The 25,262-nt window shown below is 40.4% G+C and overlaps 1 protein-coding gene across 2 annotated transcripts; it reads right to left on the reverse strand.

Moving 5' to 3' along the window:
• Window positions 1-23,856, reverse strand: EFCAB14 (EF-hand calcium binding domain 14). Of its 2 annotated transcripts, none has more exons than XM_005284885.5 (11): window positions 23,368-23,856; window positions 20,904-21,052; window positions 17,474-17,619; window positions 14,410-14,508; window positions 11,148-11,258; window positions 10,012-10,113; window positions 9,003-9,194; window positions 7,840-7,926; window positions 6,097-6,208; window positions 4,806-4,937; window positions 1-3,971 (listed from the first exon to the last, which is right to left on the reverse strand). In XM_005284885.5, the coding sequence occupies exons 1-11, from the start codon at window positions 23,553-23,555 to the stop codon at window positions 3,796-3,798; spliced, it is 1,494 nt and encodes a 497-aa protein (XP_005284942.2). In that variant the 5' UTR covers window positions 23,556-23,856; the 3' UTR covers window positions 1-3,795. The 2 variants fall into 2 exon arrangements, with proteins under 2 accessions (XP_005284942.2, XP_008166167.2); XM_008167945.4 differs by having other exon boundaries at window positions 10,081-10,113; window positions 23,368-23,692.
• Window positions 23,857-25,262: the final 1,406 nt, after the last annotated feature.

Genomic DNA, 25,262 nt, shown 5'->3' on the forward strand with positions numbered 1-25,262 from the left:
TAAAAAAAATGAAATATTTTATTTAGATAAATTAAACAGTTATGTTACATGATGACATGTGCAGAACTCGGTAACTAAAATCAGCTTTAATTTACTCCATATACAGATCTAAAAAAGCCTCTGTACATTCCAAAATAGGTCCAACTTTATTCAAATAAAGCTAACATTTCACTTATTGTACAGGAAAGGTCAGGTAAACTAAAATTAACAAAATGGTCCTTATACACCGTTCAGTCTAAAAATCTGAGTTTAGTAAATCTAAGTTTAAAAACAAATTAGCAGGCAAGAATATAACATATATGGAAACAAAACTACAAAAAAAAAAATCACTGCAAAACAACTTGGTAATTATTTACAATTATAGGATAGGTTATAAAATGGGTTTTTAAGAATCCTGGACAGCAATTGGCTACACCAGTGCAATGCTTTAGTACTAGTTTAACAGGACAGTCCAGAGGGTCTCTTACATAGCTATTCTCAACCAGGCGTCTACAGCACTAAATTAAGAACATGAAAGTCAGAATGATTTTAAAAGCCCATTTAATAAAGTGGTGCACCTTCTCTCCTGTCCCTTTCCCAATGCTTAGAAGCAACCTTTTTCAAACTTCCCCTGCTGCCAAGACCTCTGTCAAGTCCACTTCTCCATCTGCTCTCCCAAAGTAAACCCATCTCCTTAAACCCACCTCTGCTTCTCAGACTTAACCCTTTCCTGCTTGGGCTTCCACTAGCCAAGGTATAAGAAAGTTTCACTGGTATTTCTGTGGCAGCATCTTCCTTTAAGTACCGCATCCTAGTGACCATGGTTGAGCCTTTCTAGGGTAAGTAAAGAGTAACGACACTGGAATCCATGGAGTTAAGCACAGTGAGAGACTAGAATTTAGGATCCATGCATCTTCCATGAACTATCCCACTGTTTCATTTCGGAAGAGCTGTTCTAGTTGTGGGGGGAAGCATTAAGTCCCATGGCTGACAGAACATGATTTAAAAAGTCACACCAACTGTGGCTTGATTAGACTGTTAGATTTTTTGGCTTGATTTCCCACTAGTGCCAGGTGGTGCAAATGTAGACCAGCCACCAGTCATCTCACCCTGCTCAGAGCAAATCTAGGCAAATGTTTAACATACCTGCAGCTACCAATGGCCGGTCAACAGTAGCGTAGATAAGGTCTTTGGGCTATCAACAAAAGTCTGCTGGTGCCTTACCTAACAATCTAGGTCAGAACATGGATTGATAACATCAGCAGCAACTGAGAAGCTGGAGAAGTCTCGAGCATTTGAATGCTGAGCAATACTTTGAGATTAGGATGGCTGCCTGCGGGCCAAAATTAAATGTAAAAAGAACTAGTTGAAAATGAATAATAATTCACTGTACTTTTAAATGACCCTATTTTGTTAAATTCCTTGTACGTGTCCACTCCATAATAATAGTAAGGCTGCAGACTTTGTGGCAATGCCAATTAATGACCTTAGAGATGGCACTATGTATCCAATATGCACATTAACCAAGGTTAACCAGCACCACAGAACGGTCATGTCTTAGTGCCTCAATAATTGATCAATTCAGTACCACTGCCATACACACGACATAAAAATACTAGAGATTGGAAATGCATGCACTCTTTCCAGAGAGTTTTGAGTAAGATTTCTCATTACCACAGAAGAGCCCTGCAAACTTAAAACAAACTGCAACAAAGAAAACATTTAAAGTTGCGGTTATAGACAATTCTAAGTTTTACCTTTTACACAAGTTTTGTTTCATACAAATAAACCTTCCAAAAATACCGTGCAAATTCTGGCATACAACTATGATACAGAATGTACAAACAAAATACCAGAATGGTTATTTTTTATTGCTAGAATTTTTATTTGGTTAAGGGATTTATACAGAAGTGTATAAAAGGGGTGTGGAAACTGGTCAAAAGCAGTGAGTGTTGACTTCTACTTGCCTTAGAAGCCAGGTTATACTGCATTTCAAAACTTCACATCAATGAAAGCATCTCCCTGTTGGGCAAAGCAAACATGCCCAAAACAGGACAGTAAAAGTGATGGTGAAACAGATTAGATAACCTAGGAAAGGGTTCCATTTTGCTAAACCTTTCACTGATTTGACTACTTCCAGAGAATATTTCCTTGTAAAATTATAAGCATCCCATTCAAAGTCACATAAAACTAACTATGAACAGACTTCCAGATAACCCATGTCAATAGACCATCGGTATATTTTACAGTCCACTAAATCAATATTCAAATGACCATAAAAAAAAGAGCTATGAATTATGCTTGTGGCCAATGAAACAATTTGTATAAAGTCTAATTTGTCCCTGATCTGGCCTGAGGGAGACAACGTTCTGCAAAAGCCTTTTTGTATGTTCCAGAAAAAGTTTCTAGATATTGCGGTCTTCAAGTTGATTCATAATATTTATAATATGAACATATTAGTATGTTCTTTTTGGGTGTGGATATTTGTTTCAAGATCAAAGCAGTACCTATAGTAAAGAAAATTTATATTGCACTCATCAATAAAAAAATATATGTTGTACAATCTTACCCTGCACCTGCCTTTTGTCCCCCTTTGAATGAGAGGAATGCACAGTTGTCTAAGACCCTAAGAACTATGAACATTCATGCAGCAAGGAAACTGCATCCAAGTTCTCTTTATTGTAGGCTTTCCCATCCTGTTGGTGACACTGCAGCACAAAGAGGCTTGTTTAGAAACAAACTGCTCTTGGTCTTGGGTAGACTAATAACATGAAACAATATTAGAAGGAAGAAACTGGGAGTGTCAGCTCTGTTAAAAATAACACCAACCCCAGTCAGGGAGACCATTATCACACTTGTGAGCTTGCCAGGTACATGGAGCGTAATAGGGGTGCAAGTTACCTTGTCAAGATGGCAGCCAGCAGCAGCTTCAGGGGACAAGCTTGCTTTAAACTAAGAGTCAATTAAAATGTTCCAATAGCTTCCCCCTTATAGCCACCCTCCTCCCACAAATTATAACCCTGGATGCAACAGAGTTAAAAGGAAACACTGAACTGGGTCATAAACAGTTACCTTACCTAGTCCCAATCATGTCATTATTCTGATGGGCTCAGGATGTAAAACAAAACAATAAATTTCTCACTCCTTGCCTCTTAAAATTAAAGCCCTCTGTAGGACGGCATGCGAAATCATGCCTTGCATCTGCCTCAGTTTGAACTCAAATAGCATCCCTGGATGCACTGGCCATTTAAAATCCAAGTGGAAACTGAAATACCCTCTGCCTTCAGACTATCCTGCATTTTTATGGTTTAGAAACCAGCTTGGTCATCAACCCAGCCCTGAAAACGCCCCCCTCCCTAAAATATGCATAATTTATTCTATTTCAAATATTTACAAGCAGAAAAGGCCTACCTTTAAAAGACAGATTTCTTCTTGCTCTATATAAAGTGCAGCTCTCTAATTTAAGGCAAATTTATGTGAAATATAAAACATGGGTTTGTCTATATGTACACATGTTCCAATTTAAACACAAGAATGCCCCTTAAAGGGAAAGAAAATGTTGGCTGATGATTCCTAACAGTTTGAGTTTATGATCTTCCTGGAATTTTGAAGGAACTTCCTAACATTATGCCATAGATGAAACCCTTTAAAAAAATCTTTAAATATATCCAAAGAATGCAAATTAAAAAGGTGGCAACATGTACATAAAGTTAGCTCCAAATATTTGAAGGACGCTGGGTAAAGTGCAGACGTAACTTTTGCAGTTTTCAGTAGCTATAGTAAAGTTCATCAATACTGCATTTCTAAATATTTATGCTATACACCTAAAGCTAATCTCAGTTCTGGTAATGAGTATTTTTCATCCCCGTCTGTATCAAATTCCTTATAGCTCTGTGGCTCTTGTATTGCCAAGCCAACCAGAGTTTGGAGATCTTCATAGGACAGCTTTCCACCAATGCCTTGATCTGTCTTTTCAAACAAATCCTGAAGATCTGCAAGAAGGACAAACAGTTTTAAGCAGCAAGCACTTTAATTACACAATGTACAAGTTCTGCTCCTTGTTTTACTACATTATATGGTCCCCTACAAGCCTGGAAAACTACATGAGGCTTTATAAGATGTTCTTTGTATACATACAGTAAGTTAAACACAAAGCATAAGCCAGTAATGATGAAAATTCAGAAAGCAAGTGTAAGCTCTGTTGAAGATGTGTAGATTTTATTTAGTTGGAATCCACTTTATAAATCTGAACACAAAAGCATTTAATTGCTGTTTCTAATAACCCACTCCCCCAACCAAACATTGATAAAAATATGCAGACTGAGTTTACCTTCCATGACAGAAGCCTTTGAACTAAAGTTTCTGTACTTGTTATGTAGATCATACGGGGGGACAAATGTTATTATTCTCTGCACATTTTCTGAAGCTAAAACATTATATTTTTGCCAACGTAAGAGTTGAAATAGTTCTATCCAAATACCAATTTGCTCCATCTTACAGCTATATCCTGTGCCCTTGACACCTTCCACTCCTCCTCTTATCCCTTCACCCCCACCCTGTTTTCTGTATCTTTCATGATATACCTTACACTCAAAACATTTCTCCCATTTCATGCAAATACCACTTCTCCTCCAAATCACTAACACACGTCTTCTTCCATCTATCCTTCCTTCTGTTGGACTTGTCAACATACTTTCTATACGTTCCATTTCCAGAACTACTGTCCCATATTCTGCCTCCGCTATGTTATTCCACAACTATTCATGGTCTGTTAGTCTGCACTTACAGGAAGTGTTTATGCAAATCAAAGGCAAACTGAGATGTACCTTTTATGGTGGCAATTCCTGGTATCGACAAGCGTCTTGGGTGTCCATTTCTCTCCATGTTGACTCCAAGTGACCTTGATAAAAGTTTTGGAAGATTTGTAGGCTTTGATGTAGCAGTCTGCATTTTTCCACCTGTTAGAAGTTATTTTACATTAGTTTTATAAATTTTAACACAATTAAAATCAACAGCAATAGCCTGGGACAAGATAGACCAGTGGTACAAAGACTTTTTGCCTTACAAAAACTAGGTTCAAATGTACTATGGGGTGGTTTGCTAGTTTCAACATGTAACAAGATTTTGCTATATCTCACTACTAGTAGGGAGGCCCATCAGAAATTTAACTTAGAGTAACCGCAAGTAAGCAAACAAGCCATCCTATAGGATACATCACCTAAGTACATTTTGTAAAACAATTATGTGGTCTTAATACTTCATGCTATGCTAGGAAATATACATTAGTACACTGTGAAAAGAACAAACACTTGCAGTATGAGTGCACTTCAGGGTATATGCAGCGCTCTAGCTGAGGGGGTTAAAGAACAACATTGCCTAATGGCTAGATACCGTAATTGTCCACTTCAGGGTTTCTTGCACCTTCCTCTAGATCATCTGGTGCTAAATTTTTTGGAGATCGGCCATTGGCCTGATTTGGCATGGCAATTCCTACGTAGGTCTCACTAATCCTCTTATCTCTTTCCCAGTAAGTGAGGGGAGCCTTTTTTTGGGAAAGAACTGTCAAGTTTACCAATTAGATGAGAATTAGCAAGGTTCTACTTCAGTAAAGAGTGGCCATTTAACACACATGTTTGGTATTACTCAGGACTGGAATAGCAGAGATACTGAAGTTCAGGACTGAAGTGCAGTGGTACAGCTGTAACTCGTTGGCATTATGCTAAACTTTTAGAAGCACTAACTTTTATTGAAAAAGCAGTACGCTTAATTTGGCTACAGAGCACCAATTGTATTAAAATTATAAATTTACAATGATAGTTTAACAGACCCTGATGATAAACATTTCATTCCATGCCTGTATTGCTTCTACATATTTATCTACATAAATTGAAATGCTACACAGCATAAGTGTAGGGGTCCTTCTAAGCACAATGGGAAACCTCACTTAATTGCTCCACGTTATATTTTGAACTCTAAGCAAGAGTTCTGTTTTAGTACCATCAATTTCTTACTATTTTAAAGAAGTCTCATTCATTCATATTCATATCTTAAGAAAATATTAATTATTCACCTTTGTTACTTATTCTCTGAATTATACAAGTACTACAATATTCCCACCTTTTACTGATGCCTCAAGAGATCTTTCATTTTCTGGCTTGCTTGTGAGAGCATTGATCAGCTGAAGCTTCTCTCTCAGTTTTGATACCTGAGGATCTACATTTTCTATTTTCTGCATAAAGCAACAGGAAAATATTTCTTAAAAGCAACCTTTCTTCACCAGGTACAGCACAGCAGGTAAAGAGAATTCACTTTACAACAGATCTGTAAACTTTTAGCCTACATACTTCCAGGCCAAATAAGTTTTAGTTGATTAAGAAGGTAAAAAATCTTCAGGGAACTATATCCCAAAGTTCACTCCTGTGCAACCCATTAGTCTCTAATACCAGAACTTGAATCTAAAACAACTGGCAAAATTTTTTTGCATTATTTGTTTCAAAACAAAAACTTTTTCCCAGTGCTTTATTTACCACTATTTTGTATCTAAATTTGAGGTGTCTAATATATTGACTAAAGCCTCCATTTACTATATTTTCCCAACGTAACACGGAATAAGCTTCTGACACATTAGTAGAGCTGCACAGCATTGTTTCAACTGCTTATTTTCTAAGTGTTTGTGCAGTAATGATTGCCATGGTGGGATGCAGGAATTATAAATTACTAAATCCCTGTTAAATGAACTGAAAATACCCAGACCTTTATATAGAGCTCGTTTGTCACACATGGGACCTATTTTGCTAATTCTCATAGTGAACCTAGGATTTAAGCCATGTACTAAAACCCAACCACCACATGCATTTGAACTTGGGGTCTTGTTTTAAGTTACGTCAACTCACTGAATCTTAGGACATCTTGGGAATTATTTCATCCATCTGAACTCCTTTTCAGAGTGTCTAAGTAAAGTTTTATCAGATGGTCCCTTTCAAGCTCTTTGCTCAGTCTATCCCTTCTCTGGCCCTTACTTCACAGACTGAACATGTAAGTCAAGATTACATGAGAGTCACAAAAACAGGGTTACTGAAGGTATTTATTCTTCAGCAAGCATCACTCAGATCACAGGTGGTTTTTTTTAAACCAGTGCCGAAGCATTTTTTATGCGTGGTGTTGGTCCTGCTTTGAGCAGGGGATTGGATTAGATGACCTCCTGAAGTCTCTTCCAACCTTAATATTCTATGATTCAATGCATCCAACTACCCAACGCTATTTATATACTGAATACAAAGAATAAACTGTTTTCCAGAAATAATAACTCCCACCCACAACACTTCAGCTGCTGTTACTTAATCAGAGTGTTCTTTCGTTTGTCTATTAGAGATGCTCCCAGTTAGTCTTTAGAGTTTGTTACTTGAGGGGGAAGGCTTTCACTGAGCCACAAAACATGCCAGGCTTGTCCTGATGTCTATTAGTAAGGAGTTGATGTGCCAAGGGCTGTCTGCCAAGACGACCCAGCCCCTGGCCCCTCAGTCTCCATCAATGCTCCTTCAGTTGCAATATCCCAGTAGAATGCAGCTATCTTGGAAAGTTACAGAGGGAGATGTAGTTACTGGGAGCCTGGATCTTGCAGCTTTTACTCATGTGCATGCTGCTTCTACAGATTTCAAGATGGCAGGGTCTTACCCCGTTACTAGTTTTACTTCCATCTTAATTCATTTCCTGCACACATAATGTTGTGGGAAAGTTACTTTGCTACCTCATTGTCTTTGAAAATATGTATTAGTATCAGAGTGACCCAAATAAATGCGACTTAACATGACTAATAGCATGATCTACTAATCAACATTGATTTTAGTTTCCTCTACTTACCTTTGCATTCTGTGCTTTTTCTGTAGCAGTTTCATTCTCTGGTTGATCTTGACTTTCCACTTTTGGGGAGGTAGTTGTATTACCCACCTGAAGAAAAAGGTGAGAGTATTAGAGCTTAGACATTTGCTTAAAGTCTTCTGTAATGAAGATTGCTTCCTTCAAACTGGGCATGCATGTAGCAGTAAAACAGAATCAAACTTACAACAAGTATACACCAGAACCACATTAATATTAAGAGATTAATTCTGGTTACCACACTATGTGAAACATATTTCTGCAGGATCTCCTGCATGGACTTGGCCACATGTTCTACTTTCCAATAAACCACCAAGACCCTGCAGATCAAGATGGGATTAAGCAGTGTATTTAAATGCAAATTTCAAATATGGCATTGGAAATCTTACATTATGTAGTCCTAAAATTTAATTTCAGCCCTGAAATTTATCTGCATGGCTTAATGTTAATGAGACTTATACAATTAAATTCCTACACACTGTAGCCTCAGCATACCCTTACTGTATAGCATACACTTGGAAAACCCTATCACAGAGGCAGTCCTAGGTAGGAGCATTCAAGGATTGGCCTAGATTCTCAATGGGGTGGTGGAATAACGGTCTCTGTTTCAGCACACAACTGTTCTTAAGTTTGCCACTTAAGATACCCGAACAGCAGCTGAAACTTCCAACTTCCTTTAAAATCAAATATTAAGCCTCCCAAAGCATCATCTTGACACATTTCCTTTATGTTAGCCAGTGGTTCTCAAACTTCGTTGCACTGCGACCCCTTCTGACAACAAAAATTACGACAGGACCCTGGAAAGGGGGACTAAAGCCTGAGCCCGAACCCCACCACCTGGGGTGGCGGGTGTCGAAGCCAGAGGTCTTCAGCCACAGGCAGGGGGGCTGTAACCTGAGCCCCGCCACCCAGGGGATTCGGCTTCAGCCCATCAATTCTAGCACCAGCCTGGCAACCCCATTAAAATGGGGCTGTGACCCACTTTGGGGTCCCAACCCACAGTTTGAGAAACGCTGAGTTAGGCCATCCCCAGTGTAGTGAAAGGCCTCCCTAGTCTCTTGCAGACTAGGACTGCCGCACAGGAAGCACCCTAGGCCACTCAAGTACCCTACAAGGCAAGTAGGCACCCATGGTCACTGAACACTTACCGCACTAATGGACAAATTCGCTCTGTTTTCCAACGTATTCACAGCAACCACAGAGTTTTCTAGCCACGTAACCCTCTGAGTTATATTACTGATTGCTGTATCCATACTTAGAAGCTTTAGATCATTGAGCTTTTGGTACGTCACTAAGGAAGCATTTATCTCTTCTACCATGGCGTGCAGGAACTGGTTATCCTGAAATAAAAAAAGAATAAGTTGTGTTATCCCACTACTAGTGTTTGGAAACACTGCCACAGCATTATTTCAGTTAATGAAACAGTGAGCGGCCCAGTTCAACCAAGTATCCTTCTCCAAAGGGCCTCAGAGCCACACAAACTACTGTGTATTTGGAATTGCCTGACAGTGAGGAAGACTAGAGTGAGTCACTTTAGCCTTTGCTGTTTGAAAATGGGATTTCCTAGTGCTAAAATTCATTGCTGCCAATGAATACTCTGATTACAACAGGTGCCATGCAGTTAACTGAAGTGAGCATTAACCTAATTTTTCAATGCAAGTTACCTTAGGCACAATACCAATTACTGTATTAGACAAAAAGCTTAAGCACTAGGCATTGTTCATACAAGGTTTACTTCTGAAGTTGGCACTGGTTTCACTCCCATCCCAAGGTATTTCTGTCTAGTCATACGTCCAATTCACTCATTTTTCCAAAGTGCTGTTTCTGTACTTTACCATCTTCAGAACGATTCATCACCTGCCTCTCCCTGTCTTGCTCAAGCTGACAGGCAAGTACCTGACATTAAAGCCAGGTTCTATTTCAAGTCCTTAACTCGTTAGTCGCACTTCTACTACAAGATACACCCTTAACTTGTTCAACCACCACTTACTAAGCCTTTGCAGTACACTCACGTACATGGATTATATTCAAATTCAACCTGGACATGAACAAACTTCATAGTATCATACTACAATATTGAAGAGCCTAAGGGAAAATATTAATTGTACTTTTACCCACTGCAATGCTGCTGGCATTTAATGGCAAAGCAATAAATACCTGTTTACAATTCTCCGTCTGATTTCTATTGCTAATTCTTGGACTGGCAGTGGGGGAAAGTGAAGATACCTGTTTTTCTCCATTTTCTTTAATGTATTCATTCTGACAAAAGAAGCAGAAGTTGCAATAATAAATATTTTGTTACATCTATGAAACTCTTGAGGCTAGACAAAGATTGTAGACATAACTTCAGATATTTTACTAAAATATCTGCAAGAATTACACATTTTGAACCATAGGTTGGTTGTGCATGGAATATTTTAAGGATGCTAGTACAAAGCACAGTGTACTATTTCTGTTCTATTAAATAGGCAGGGTCCAGACTTAAGTTTCACTAAAATAGTGGCCATACATCAGCCATTTTCCCTGTCACATGCAGCATTCAAAGTACACATGCACGTGATATACATTTCAGTTAAGAAAAATTATGAATGAACTGCATAGTTTCTTAGAATCAGCATCAATTATTTTCCAATACATAGCACAAAGAATCCCTGGTTGTCAGTGTTAGAGAGTTAACCCTGCTATAAAAGAAAAATAAGATTAGTAGAAGTGAACAAATCAATTAGCACTATGGTGTTCTTGAAGTGTTTCTTGCTGCAGCAGGAGAAGTTAGTTTACAAACGCTCCCACTGTGGCAGAAAGACTGAATGTTTAAAAGTAAATTAAGATTTCTAAAGGTTCAGCTATTTGAGAGTTTCAGCTGGGATTCGTGAACCTGTATTTCTTATGTACGCACCTTGATTTGGGCCATGGGCTTGTTCACTCCAGCACACTCCCAACACAACCACAATCTCAACTGCTCTCCAGTTGTTCCGAGAGCCACAATAAGTTGTACTTTGCAGCACGCAGGTGGCATAAAGCCCTCCTGAGACGGCCACACATAGTGGGCAACCACTATTTCCAGTCTTGCGAACCTACTGAAATTTTGGCCTCAAGAAAATATGCTCTCATTGCTGTAGAATGGATGTCACATGAAGACTATTCGCTATTTTATTATACTAGCCAGCATCTTGCAGAGATCTTTAACTATTTATTATTTTTCAAGTTACACAGCACTTGGTAGAGTTCACATTAAGCTTTGCTACAGATTATGTAGCTAATATTTAACTCTGTTAAATTAGTACTGTCCTTACCAAATCATTCTGGAGCCTCTCTGTGGTTTTCTTGTGTTCGTCAATCGCCGCCTGCATAGTCTCAACATCATGAGCCACACTGGTTAGAGTGCTACCAATAGTAGCTACGCTCTGAAAACAGAAATAGCAACCTAATACATTTCCGCTGTGCTCAACTGCGGAATCTGAAAGACCAACTTGGAAAACAAGGTTTTGTTCATTAAATGCACGCAGCCAGATTGCCAGAAACCTAAGTGATGAACTGGAGGATTCAGACTATAATAGTTATTTTATCCTTAGTCTTTGCTCAAAATGTTTTGATGCCAACAAGGAAGATTAATATAACCTCCATCCACATGTATTCTTCCATTTTTCATGTGGGCGATTTAAGGGGATATATAGAGGCATGCTCCTCCTGCAGGAATCTAAGTATTCCTGGGCAGTACTTAGATGAAAAGTAATCTAATTTTTCTGTGTGCAGTTTTAATATCAGCATCCCTACACCAAATATGAACCATTAATCTTCCCTTTTAAGCCCCATCATGGCCTGTTCTCCCTTGTATCCTATTAAGATGTTGACCCCATCTCCATTCTGCCAATGACCCCACTTTTTAGATTTTCAAACAAGCTTCTCCCAGGTAGCAACTCATACATAGGAGGAGGAGCTCCCTGTAAATATCCACTAAGGCACCTTATTATCCATCTTCAACTCTCAGGAAACTTGACCATTTTCTCCTCTTGTAAATCCCAATACAAGCATACAGCATACATCCCCCTCCACTCTTATGGAAGTCAGGACCCCAGCTGTCCTGCTGTAGCAACAGTGCCTTCACCACTTCCCCATAACCAAGTGCCCTGCTGCAGGGGAAACTCTGATACAGTAAAGGAATTCTTCAGGCTTGTTTAACAGTATAAAAAGGCTCCTCATTGCTTTCAGAGACATTAACTGCAATGGAGGAGGAGGCTTACAAATATTTTTAAATCCAATTCAGGGGGTAGTAGCAGTTTCCCTCGCAAACAAGGCAACACCCAAAGACAACAATGAAGAAGCTCCACATATGCTTCTTTTCCACAAGAGTGTTCAAAAACATATAAAGAAGAACAGGAGGACTTGTGGCACCTTAGAGACTAACAAATTTATTAGAGCATAAGCTTTCGTGGACTACAGCCCACTTCTTCAGATGCATATAGAATGGAACATATATGTTCCATTCTATATGCATCCGAAGAAGTGGGCTGTAGTCCACGAAAGCTTATGCTCTAATAAATTTGTTAGTCTCTAAGGTGCCACAAGTCCTCCTGTTCTTCTTTTTGCGGATACAGACTAACACGGCTGCTACTCTGAAACCTTTCAAAAACATATAGTGAGGGGTGAAGCTTTAAAGCTTTAAGGTTAGAATTTCACCACTTTTTTTAGTTTTCAAACCTGAAAACAATTTAAACAATTTTATTTAATTCCACAGTGTTTTTCTAGCTCTTTCTGTAAAAATAAAATTAAGGCACAATGTAGTTCCTGGCAGGATTCCAATTTTACACTGCACATACCAAATATAAGAGTGCAAGCAAGAGGATATCCGGGAGAAGAGTGAAAATGGATGCCACTATTTCTAATACCTTAGCTTAGGGCTGGAAATAGAGCCATTCATTAACCCAGTTCAGCTCCCAAAGTTCCATCATACGGTCAGCTGGGCTTCAACTTTAGTGAGATGTGGCCAAGCATCACTTGTTCCAGTATGAAATACAGCCTTGTCATTCAGCTCAAAAATGGAGCATTGCATGCTGTAACCTGTAGCCCTACAACCACAGTTCTAGATTAAAATCGGTGGTGAATCTGGGGAGACTGCAATCTTCTGTTTTATGCAAACTAGGTGCAGCCCTTGGGCTCCTAGAAAATTACTTTAAAACTTACCGCTGATATAATGCCAACAAAACAGCGTCTCCTGATCATGTCAAAACAGGTGACTAGCTATGAATATTCTCCTCTTCCCCAATCCCTACACCTATCTCTAACCTCAATTAAAAAACAAAACCCCTACAATGTAACCAACCACGCTGTGCCAATTCATTATATTAATTTGTTTGTATGTTGTATCCTCATCTTCGACCTTTACTCGGTGTCTGTAGACTGTAAGACTTCCACTTCGATACTGTCAGCACGATGGGGTTCCATCCCATCTATAGCCTTTAGGTATTGCCATAATAGAAATATTTACTTCTAACAAAACTGCTAATGCGGACCTTGGGAAAGTTTAGGCAACTACTTGCTTAACCCAGGGAACAAGCCAGCTCCTCTTTTTGAAAGAAAATTCAGCTAAAGCATGTGCGACAGAAACCACCACTATAATAGTTAAGTCCATGTACAGTTAACCTCTTGGAAGACTAGCTAGATGGAAACAAGTGTATCAACTGCCTGGAAATATTCTCTACACGTTGAACCCTGCTCTCCAAGAACTCTGAGTACAGGAGGGGGGTGTGTTTGTTACCTTTAAAGAGTTAAAAGCAGTGAAAATTTAAAATAAAAAGTAGCTGAGATAGTTTTGCCTTGTATCATTCCAAAGATACTTTTACCAATCAATTTAAATTTAGTCAGCTGATAGCTTTATGAAAACCATTAACATAAAATGGCAGATCTGTTCTTGGAAATTCTGATTAGTATGTGTACACTGACCACTTTTCATAATGAATTTCACTAGGCATATACTGGAAACACAATACCCTGAGGGCTTTCATATTGTCACTTCAGCCTATTGGATAAATGACACTAAGTTTCTGCACTTCTACATGTTAATATAAAAATAAACCATTCAGAGAATTACACTACTTCTGAAGTTTAAGAAGGTTTTCCAAAAAGGATCTGCTTCCATTTCCTACCAAAGAAAGCTAAATAAATATTGATTTAGGGTTGTAAGGGTTATAAAACAAAGCCAAGACTTTCACGTACATGTGAATGGAGCAAGATTACCAACGCAAATGGTAATATACACATAAAACCAACATAAAGATGTAACCATTTCATGAAAGATATATTTATCATTTTACCAATTAAAATGCATCTAGAGAATTCTCAATCATATTCTAGATTGCATTAAGTAAGGATCACTGAGCGTGACACTAAAGGTGTTCCACTGAAATGAACACAAGCTAACAGTATTTCATAGAAGCATACGATCTTTGAGAGATTCTGGTAGTTACTGCTGTTTGCAGAAATATTTGGAAACTAGCCAATCAGCTACAGTTTAGAATTAGTGTGATGTTCACTAAAAGCCATATTTATAATACTTACCTTCTGAAGTTCCTCTACAGTAACAGGAAGAGTAATCAAGTCAGAAGCAGACTTGATGTTGGCTTTGAGGTGATTTACTGCTGATGTCAAAAACAATATCTAAAAAACAGAGAAAAGTATTTAGAATTAGTAAACACAGCAACTTTATTTCAATCTTCCCCCACCCCTAATGACTGACTTTAATTTATGACTGACATTCAACACATGCAACTGCTTGAGGCCATGTGTTTTTCTTGAAAGTGCACAGAATCCCTAGCCTAACCAGTCTTCACCACCAAGGAGATGTGGAATGGCTGATGTTTCTAACACTATTTACGCCATCTCATAAAACAAAACGCAAGAATTTAATCAGCCTGGGCCCTGCAAGTCACAGGAAAATCCTTACCACAAACCTTCGAATTTGCAAAAGAGAATTTGTGGTGTATATATCAGGTTAATTTCACTCTTTAGACTGCTTCTGTTTGGATGGATTGCTACCCTCCTTTACTATTCAGAATATCTATCTTCTCCTTCATATTAAATCTGCATACAAGACAGACATGGAAAGTCATTTTTGTGGTACTAACATCTGGTTAAATTATAATAATCAGGATTGGGAACTAGCATAAGAAACTGATCGTTTGGATGAGATACAAGTGCCTGAAAATAGGACCTATGAAGAAATATCTTCTCTACTGTGTTACTTTATTCATATCACTGCCACCTTGAAAAGGAAAGAATCTTAATGCCTTTTTATTAATAGAAACTTTTTAAATGCAAAGCCTTAACAGAAGTGTCCACTGGATATTTTTGCACTTTCACTATTCAGTGAACTCTCAAATATGACATTGTACACCTTGATAATATTGTAAGATATTTTAAGTACTTTATTTTACTTGGCGGTCACCTGAAAAAGAAGAGCTAGAAAAGGATGGCCCAGTGGTTGGTATGCCAGCCTGGGATTGGGGAATCCCGGGTTCAATTCCAGCTCTGCCACAGACTTCCTGTGTGATCTTGGGCTTGTCACTCAGTCTGGGCCTCGGTTCACTATCTGTACAATGGGGATAAATGCCCATCCTACTTCACAGGGGTGCTGAGAGGAGAAACACCTTAAAGATTGTGAGGGGCTCTGATTCTAGTTTAAGGGGAGGGGTGTCAAATAATTAACTAAGAAATAGAATACTACACTGAACACAACTGACATACAACTAATACTGTAAGTTGGCCTATATAAGAGCTCTATTACATGAGACATCAGTACTACTCCTTACATTCCGTTTAAAACTTTGCTCTATTTGTAAGAATCATAGGAACTAAAGCCTATATATTTGTTTTCAACAACTTTTTTCAATTTGTATTTGCCCATTGCTATACAATTCATTTCCTTTAAGAGACCAACAAAATAAATGCACTATCATCTAGTTCCATATTGGTTAGCCTGCTTAGTCACAGTATCTGATACAACAAAATGCTCAACTTTCCTGTCTGTCCTTCCCTTAATATGCGCTTCAAACAGCTACAAAAAAAGGGAGCTACATACATAACACACTGAAAAACTAAGTTATGAAAAGCAACAAAAAGTCCTGTGGCACCTTATAGACTAACAGATATAAGTTCTGAAAGTAGAACTAAGAATTTGCGCAAAATAGTTTAGCTCAAAAATTAGTTACAAATAATGCACCAGAAGTTGAGTAATTAAAAAGATTAACTCATTCAAAATGGCTTATAAATATGATCTACGCAAGTTACAAAACTGCCAATTAGCAAGTAAAAATATTGACAAGTTGTGGTCATTTGCTAAACACATCACTTTAAAAGCAGTTTACACTTCTCTGCAGTTGAAGTGAACAAAGTACAAAGTCCTTCCATTCGACAATCCAGTTGTTAAACAGATAAATTCAGCCTGCTCCTGTAAAAATATATGCAGCTTCCCAAGCTGAGGAAAGGCATAGATACTGGTTTAGTAGTAGGCTGGCCGTGACGGAAATTAGTAAATCCCTTGTATGTCTCCAAGTGGGAAGTTAGGCTGACTATCAGACTGGCCTGAAGTGGCCAGCTATAAAATAATTGAAAACTTGGAAGTGATTAGTGCCAAAGGGCCAAATGTAAAGGTATTTAGGTGCCTAAGGATGCAGATAGGTGCCTTCTGGGGTCTTTAAAATTTAAATGTCCACGTAGGCACCTATTTGCATTTTTAGGCACCTAAATACCTTTAAAAATCTGACTCAAAGTGAAGACTTTATCCAATGCTAAATTGTTTTGAAAACAATCAGTTTCACTGAATCTAAATCTCCATCTTGCCAACAAAAGGTACCTTTATCTTCACTAAGATTCTTATCTGCCAGTTTTATTAATAAACTACGATTAAAATTAGATAAAACTCAAAGGCTCAGATCCTCAGCTAGTATAAACTGGCTTAGTACCCTCGACTTCAATGGAGCTACAATTTATACCCGCTGAGAACTGACTCAGTTTTTTTAGTATGTTATATACTAATAGAGGCATTGAGTTCTTTATTTGTCTTTGTAATACTATAAACAGGAGACAAATTGCAGTTTAGGTATCTTTCATCCCCCCCAGCTTCTGATGTAATTAGGTATGCTAATTCCCACCTCCGACAGCCCCCTCACACTTGGGGCTGCCCTCATGTCAGGTATTTAGGAACAAGTTGCACAATTATCACTGTCACAAAGATGAAGCAATGTCAACCTTAGGCTGTCTCCTTTAAACTTTTCCTCCCAGATAAATAATATTCAGTCACTATTTTTGATCCATTGTAATGTGCTCTGGTTGAGATTTTCAAAGCTAAGGCATTTTGCTGTGTATGTGCCATGAAAAAAATACAGGGAGTGGTGTCTGAATCCCTTAGTTAGCTTTGAAAATTTCAACCTACATCTACATAACTTCTCATATTAAGTCTTTAGAGAAGAGTGCTAGCATGTTTGTAATTATCAGACAGTTCATTTTCATTCATACTTTCATATGAAGTCTAAACACACAGTAAAGTCAAGAAGGCAGAGTTGATTTAAAACATTAATATTGAAAAATATTTTGTGAAATATTGTCAAACATTTGTTCCTATTACCTGTTTATTGATCTCAGTGATATTTATCCAAATTTTATTTAGTCCCATGTCTCCAGTCTCTATTTTCTCAAGCTGCTTTTGCTTATCAAGCAGATCTTCATTTAATTTGGGGATCTCTTGGAATGATGTTTTTTGGTAAGATTCCACTAAAAAAGAAATGAAAAATTGAGTAATCCTGCAAAATAGACTAAGATGTGAAAATTATACAAGCTAAAACTCAAGTTGTAGCCAGTGACATCTACAGTAGTTGAAGAACATTGCAAGTAACATTCTCCACTGTATAATCCTCCTATATTCAGGATCAACCCAGAAATAGAGTATTGATTTAAATTGATAGCTCCTGGCCCAACAGTATCCAACACATGATGCTTGGAGAATGCCAAAAATTAGATAGTCTACTATGTTTGGCACTTTACAGTAACTTCATATTATGGTTATTTCTGATAATCTTTAGAATCTCTTCAGGTAGTCCAATCATTTTGCACTATTTTCTTATTACAGCATAGTTGGGAACATATACAATAACTAATGTAATAAAGAAACTGTGCAAAATGAGTAAGTGATGAGAACTGCCAGGAACTGTACTCTCATAGTAGCAGCATATGAAATTAACCCCAATCCCCAATTCAAACATACAGAGTGACTGCTGACTATGAAGAATATTCCAAAAAGATTAGGGTGATTTCATATCACTTGAAGGAACTTGGAGTACTGAACAGAGTAAGCTCCCTTTACAAAAAAAATGCATGTACTTACACACTAAAAGTCTGCTTGTAAAACAAGTTGGCAAACAGAAAATTCCTTGACTAAAGAGAAATTTGTAAATAAAGAGTAAACAGCACACCTTTAAAGAAAGAACAGGGCAATGAATCCTGTGGATTTATGATCTACAGGAAAGCTACTTTTTTATTTAGAATTTAAGATGGGGATTTTTAAAAGGACCCAAAGGAAAGTAAGTAAATTAAGAACAGCCACTCCCATTGACTTTATATTGTTCTCCAAGGAAAATAAATGTACTTGATTGCTATATGCTGTGCTGGGCTTCCTTAAAGCCCTAAAGGGTGGCAGCCCCACTACACTTCTGTTTTCTAGTCCCACACTTTCCTCATCCTGAAAGGCTGCTTCCCACGTTTAACTGCCTATTTCTTTGGGCTCAAAAATATACCAATATTTAAGTAACTTCTATAAAAAAAATTACTTTTTATAACTTGTTTAAAACAAACATTTTTGGGTCCTAATCAAGGATTATAATAGACCTGTATGGACTCCTCAGGATCCAAACAGTGTTTTATTCAGAAGCTCTTATAGGTAAATCAGGTATTTATAAAATAGCTTTAGAAAGAAAGTAAATGTTTTTACCTAAACAGTCTGACAGAGTCTTTTGCATTTCTATGCTTTTCACTTAAAGAGCTCACACTGAAATATGATGGCTTGTCCTCCCACTCCTACTTACAATTCCAGGAAACCCTGGAAAAGTTTTTCACATTAACTAATGCTACTGATTCCCCCACTTTCATGTATTTATTATTATGCATTTAAGTGACCTATTTAAAGCCTGAATGATGCTTTGAAGATTAAGTACTATATAAATTCTAAGCATCACTACTGACAACTGACCTGAAACTGTCTTAGTGAAAGGCATAGTGTTATTGTAGTCATGTTGGTCCCAGGATATTCGAGACAAGGTGGGCGAGAGGTAATATATTTTATTGAACCAACCTGTGGTGATGCGAGACACAAGCTTTCGAGCTACACAGAGCTATTCCTCGGGTCTGGGAAAGGCATTCCAGGCATCACAGCTAAATACAAGGTGGAACAGATTCCTTGTTTTTAGCTGTGATGCTTGGAGTGCCTTTCCCAGACCCAAAGAAGAGCTCTGTGTAGCTCGAAAGTTTGTCTCTCGCATCAACACAAGTTGGTTCAATAAAATATATTACCTCACCAACCATGTCTCTTTGGTGAAAAGTTGTCAGATTAAAAAAACCCTGTTTGAAGTTACAAGAGATTTTTCATTTGAATTTTCTTAGTATCATACTGAAAAAAATCGTAAGCGTGAAATCCTTTGTCTTACACAAAGCTGCTTCAGACATAGATAGCAGAAATGATCCTGTCCACTTTGCATACAAGCTCAATTATAAAAAATACACCACCTACCATTTAAATCAAAAGGAAAACACTAATTAAGAGATATGTTCATGTTATAAGAACATGCCCATAAAAATCTGTGTGTCTCCGTAATTATAACAAAAGTAAAGCAGAAGTGTTTTTGGTTATCAGAGCAGTTTACTGAGCATACTCCCAATGCAACATCAGGAATGTACAATAGGAACAACAATGAGAAACCGTTAAAATAAAAATAAACCCTAACAGAACAAAAAGGAAAACTGGTCTTGTAATTACAGCCCTTCATTGAGACTCAGGAGATCAGGGTTCAATTCCCAACCCTGCCAGGGCACCTCTGTGCCATCTGCAAAACGTGAATAATAATGTTTCCTCTCTGAATCGTCATCTGTCTTGTCTATTTCGATAGTTAGCTCCTTGAGGAAGGGACTGTCTTCTGTGTTTTTGTACATTGCGCCTAGTACAATATGGCCCAGAACTTGCCTGGGAACTTGAGGCACTACTGTAATACAAATAAACAGTAACAAGACAGTTGTGTATTTCTTGCCATGTGAGGGTTCATACTCTGATTTTCCAGCAATGTCCCTTTCGGGGGACAAGCTTAATTGTTTGAGGGAGGTCTATGCACAGGGATGTGATTTGATCGTGCTGCAACTGTGTCAACCTTGTATGAGTGAACAAAGCAAGACTCACACTAATAAGCAGAATGCCTCATGTAAACCTAAATTCCTCTAAGTACAGAATTATCAACTATCAGTTTTAAACAAGAGATGAAGATAAATAATGAGAAAAATGGGTCCTGGAGTGAGCAATTTCAAAAGAAACTAATGAGTTACAGGTTTTAGAAAGATGCACAGAAATAGCCAAAGTTGTACTAAAGCAGTACATAACCAGCAGCATTCAAAGACTTGAAAAGAAGCGGAGTTATTTTAAAGCAGCCAAAGGGATTTTCACACATCTTCCATTAACTTTAATGAAAGATGTGTCAAAATCCCTTAAGACTACTTGGAAAGTTTGATTTTTTTTTTAAAAACAGTGCTGCAATCATGTTAATCTTTAACAGTCCACAGACCATACACGTCTGGGTATTTTTGAGAACCATTTTCAGGTTTTGTTTCTAAGAAAGATGTATACAAATCTCCATAAAAACAAGTAGACAGTTGAGGTTCTGACCTTGTCTATCCAGACCTTGTCTTGTGACAATCTGAAGCACAGGATAGTATGTTATATTACACACAGCTTACCTTCTCCCAACAGCTAGGGTAAAAAACAGCTAAGTTATTCAGTTTAAGAAGATTGATATACTTACTAGTTCGAAATTTTTCCTTTAGCGCATCCAGATCTTCCTTGAGGGCAACCTGCATCCATACTAAGCCAACGCAAGCTACCACACAAGCAGCCAGAATGACAAAAGCACATAGTGGATAACAGAACTTGCAGCATCGCAGGTATTCTCCCCTGAGTAAAAGATCAAAAATTGATCATGAATCTGCAATGGGACATGTACAGCTATATTATAAGTGTAAGAAGATCTACGGTCAAGTTAACTTAACTGACAGCCTAACAAAACAGCAAGTTTGCTTCACTGGGGATAAGAATCAATGCAGTGCATTTCCAGGAGTAAACAGTGGGAGACAGTGAAAATCTGGTTTAAACGGTATTCATAGTAAAATGTATCCGTGAGACTGAAAACATGCTTCATCCTCCATGATTAGTATAATTGTCATGCTACTGTTTCCAGAGTTTCCTGCTTTATTACAATAGAGTTACAATGCAAAATTCAAGTTTAATTGTTTGGAAAGTAATGTAGACTTAAAGGGTAAGACTTGATCAATTATTATGATATGACAAAAAACAGAAGCTATTTCAGATCTTTTTTACTAGTTGTATGAAGATGAATTCTTTCATACAGGACAACACAATTTATTTAAGAAAAACTTTCTAAAGATCATTTTGCCCTTACTGACTTTTACAAAATGAAAGATTCTAAAAATACATTAAATGAGTTACTTTAGAAGAGTTAAGGATCAATTTGTCATCAGACTACCTGGTAACAATCCTGTAAGGTTAGCTACTGTGGTCATCCAGTGATGTTGAGAGATGGAAGACAACCAAGGAAGGATGGAGGAACTTTTTTTTCTCAGAAGGAGAAACAGAAGATAATTCCCTGAGCATCAAAATAAAAGTGGTGTCTACAACTACAGTGGTTGGTGCATTAGAAACATGGAAGACAAAACCCTCTTCTGACAGAAGGGGATTTGTTCACTGAGAAACCAAATAGCTAGGTGTGTGACTAATCTGCCCAGTGGGTGCAGAAGTGTCAGATTCCAGGAAGAAAATAAGCAGTTTTAAAAAATGGGAAAAAGCCAGTGACAGCCTTACATAACACCACCAGCAACTTAGAAAACTGAAGAGCTGAGTCTTGGAAGTAAATATAAATTAGAAAGACCTGCCAGTGCCTGTGTGAGAGCTTTATCTGAAATGTCACCAGCCAGATAATGTCAGCTAGACATGGGTAATGAGTTACGCATGGATACAAAAACAGTCTAATATGGACACATAGAAGAAAGGATGGGATGAAGGTTATTAGAGGCAGCCTAACCTTTTGGAAACAGAAATTATGCAGGAAGAATGATCTCCACCTTAACCACAAGGGAACCATGCTGCTGACAATTAAGACTTATTTTGTGTGTTTGAGAAGAGAGAAGTAAAGAAGGGGTTGAAACTAGGAGTCCAGGAGCCAGGTTTATTAAGGGTAGAAAATGAGCAACTGAACTCACTGATGCCAAGTAGAACAAAGACGGAAGTAACTAGGATCAGGTAAGGGGTGGGACAAATGGGAAGCAGGGAACAACAAACTCAATAGGGCAACAATAGTGTCTCAACAAAAGAGTGCATAAACCCCTTTTTATCTTCAAGGGTTATTCCTCATATGTCAGAACCTGACGAAACCAGGTGCTAAGACCAAGTTACCCTCACAGCCCAGAACTAGCTCCCCTATTATACCTATCTTACCATGTAGCTCATAACCTTGATCCCCTCCCCTTCCAGTTCCTCTCCCTTATTACATCCACTCTATGCCCTCCCGCTCTTAACCTTAAGCCCCCGCCACACCCAATGTATAACATCTAAAACAACCCTCAGCCCCCCCCTTATCACACCAACTAATCCCCTGCTCCAACCACATTCCAACTCATCCCCGCTCCCTTCCAACATACAACCAGCTCCCCCCAGCCCCACACCTCTAATGCCCCAACCCCCCATCCCAACTCCCCCAGCCCCACACACCTCTAATGTCCCAACCCCCATCCCAACTCCCCCAGCCCCGCCCCACTTCCCTCCCCCAGCCCCCCTCTAATGCCCCAACCCCCATCCCAACTCCCTCAGCCCCACACACCTCTAATGTCCCAACCCCTATCCCAACTCCCCCAGCGCCACCCCACTTCCCTCTCCCAGCAGCCCCCAGCTCCTCCCCTCTAATGCCCCCAACCCAACTCCCCCCAGCCCCCACAATGCCCCAACTCCCCAACCCAACTCCCCCAGCCCCCCCTAATGCCCCCAACCCCTATCCCAACTCCCCCAGCGCCACCCCACTTCCCTCTCCCAGCAGCCCCCAGCCCCTCCCCTCTAATGCCCCCAACCCAACTCCCCCCAGCCCCGCTTCCCTCCCCCAGCTCCCCCACGTCCCCTAAATATAACCCAGCGTCCTCCCCCCCGACCCCACCCCATTCCCCTCCCCCCCGACCCGCGCCCCCCGACCCCGCCGGGCTCACTTGGCGAAGCGGGAGCGGGTGCCCGGCGTCCCGAACTCGTCCTCGTCGCCCTCGGAGCTGGACTCGGAGTCGGAGGCGGGCGGCTCGGTGCGCAGCAGCCGGTGGCCCGACCCCTTCTTGGGCAGCTTCTTCCGGCGGCCGTCGCCGGCCAGGCCGATGAGCGCGTTGAGCTCCTTGCGCTTCTTCATCCTCTTGTGCGGGGTCAGCGGGGCCCCGGCGGCGGGGGGCGCCGGGGGCTGGTACCCGACTCCCAGCACCGCCGCCGGGCCCCGGCTCTCCAGCGTGGGGCGGCTCCGCGCCGGCAGGAGGAGCCCCCCGGGGGGCGTCGGGCGGGAGCGCGGGGCCGGTCTCAGCCGGGGGCGGGGTCGGTCTCTGCCCGGTCCCTGGCCGGGCGGTTCGGTGTCCGGGTCTCCGGGCCCCGCTCTCAGCGGGGCCTCGCTCGGGGCCGCTGCCGCTTCCTCGCCGCCGCCGCCTGGGCCATGGCTGCTCCCTCAGCCGCCGAGAAGGGGGCGGCCGCCGCCGCTCCGCTTCCCTCAGCCCCAGCCCGGCCCCACCTGCCAGTAAGGGCCGCTCCCATTGGCCAGCGGCGACCGCCCCGCCCCGCCTGGCCGGAGGGGGGGGGATCATTAAAGGGCCAGCAGCACCGTCTGGCGAGTTAGGGGGGGGGAAGTGGAAGGTTCCAGTCCGGCTGGCCGCAGGCCTAAGTGGTATCTCCCATCTGGGGGGCTTTGAAGTGATCCCTCTCTGTGCTGCGAGAGGTGAGATTCTGCTTGAGGGGGTCTTTGGTGCATTTCCACTGACCCCCCTTCCGGCAGTTTCCGAGCTCCCGCTCACCATCAAACACTTTTTATGGGCGGCTAGCATTGCCCATTCTGCTAACAGGACCTCTCCATCTCAGCTGGTCATGGCTGGTTGGTTTTGCTCTTTCGAGGAGGTTAACGTTTCAGACTGGGTCTTGCCAGGGGACCTTCCCCCCAGAGCAGAGACCGCGCGTGTGAAATTTGGGAAGATGGGACTCAGTCCACCCCGGGTCACAAAATCTCTCGCTAGAGCTACGGGCCCAGGGATGGGCTCAGTGGGGTATAGTTTGGCTGCACTTCCACAGCGGCTCATGCCAAGTCTCACGGACTGGCTCGCGCTGCCGTACCTGCTCTGTGGATAAATGGAGGGTTTCCGGCTCAGCCTGCCGTGTGGTTTTGCGTACCTGTGCTAAACTCACAAGAGCAATGCATGTTTTCTAAAGTGAATTGGATTTAAAGCCTTTCAGAGCAGCACGTCGATTCGAGCCAGAGTTACAGAGTTACTGGGTTACATTTCACTTGCACTAGAGTAGCCGTGGCTCATAAGAAGTACATAATGACATGATGCGTTTACATGCGTTTGACGAAGTGGGGATTCACCCACGAAAGCTTATGCTCCAATACATCTGTTAGTCTTAAAGGTGCCACAGGACTCTCTGTTGCTTTTTACAGATCCAGACTAACATGGCTACCCCTCTGATAATGACATGATTTAATCTTTTCTCTTAGCTACCCTCAGAGACGGCCCATGCCTGGAGGGGTGGAGCGGCAGAGTGAGGGCAGATAGGTTCAGCAATGTGTGAGCATGCTCAGTGCAAGCCAAGCCGCAAATCTGGGGAGGGAGGAACATGACCCCGGATGCCCCCCTCCCCGCACACGTCACCTCTGTTACCCCTATCAATAATTACAAGATAAGGGCTCAATCTAGGAATTTATTTAGCAAATGTAAAGCAAACAAGAGGAGACATTTCTTGTGCAGTGTATCGTTATTGCAGTAGGACGTCAGTATAGCAAACACCAGGGCTGGATTTAAATAAACAAGGGTTTGGCAGTGTCATAACTGATCCTACATTTTCAGCTGTTCACGCTAGATTA

The sequence above is a fragment of the Chrysemys picta genome, chromosome 8 (assembly GCF_011386835.1).
Source record: "Chrysemys picta bellii isolate R12L10 chromosome 8, ASM1138683v2, whole genome shotgun sequence".
Classification (NCBI taxonomy): domain Eukaryota; kingdom Metazoa; phylum Chordata; order Testudines; family Emydidae; genus Chrysemys; species Chrysemys picta.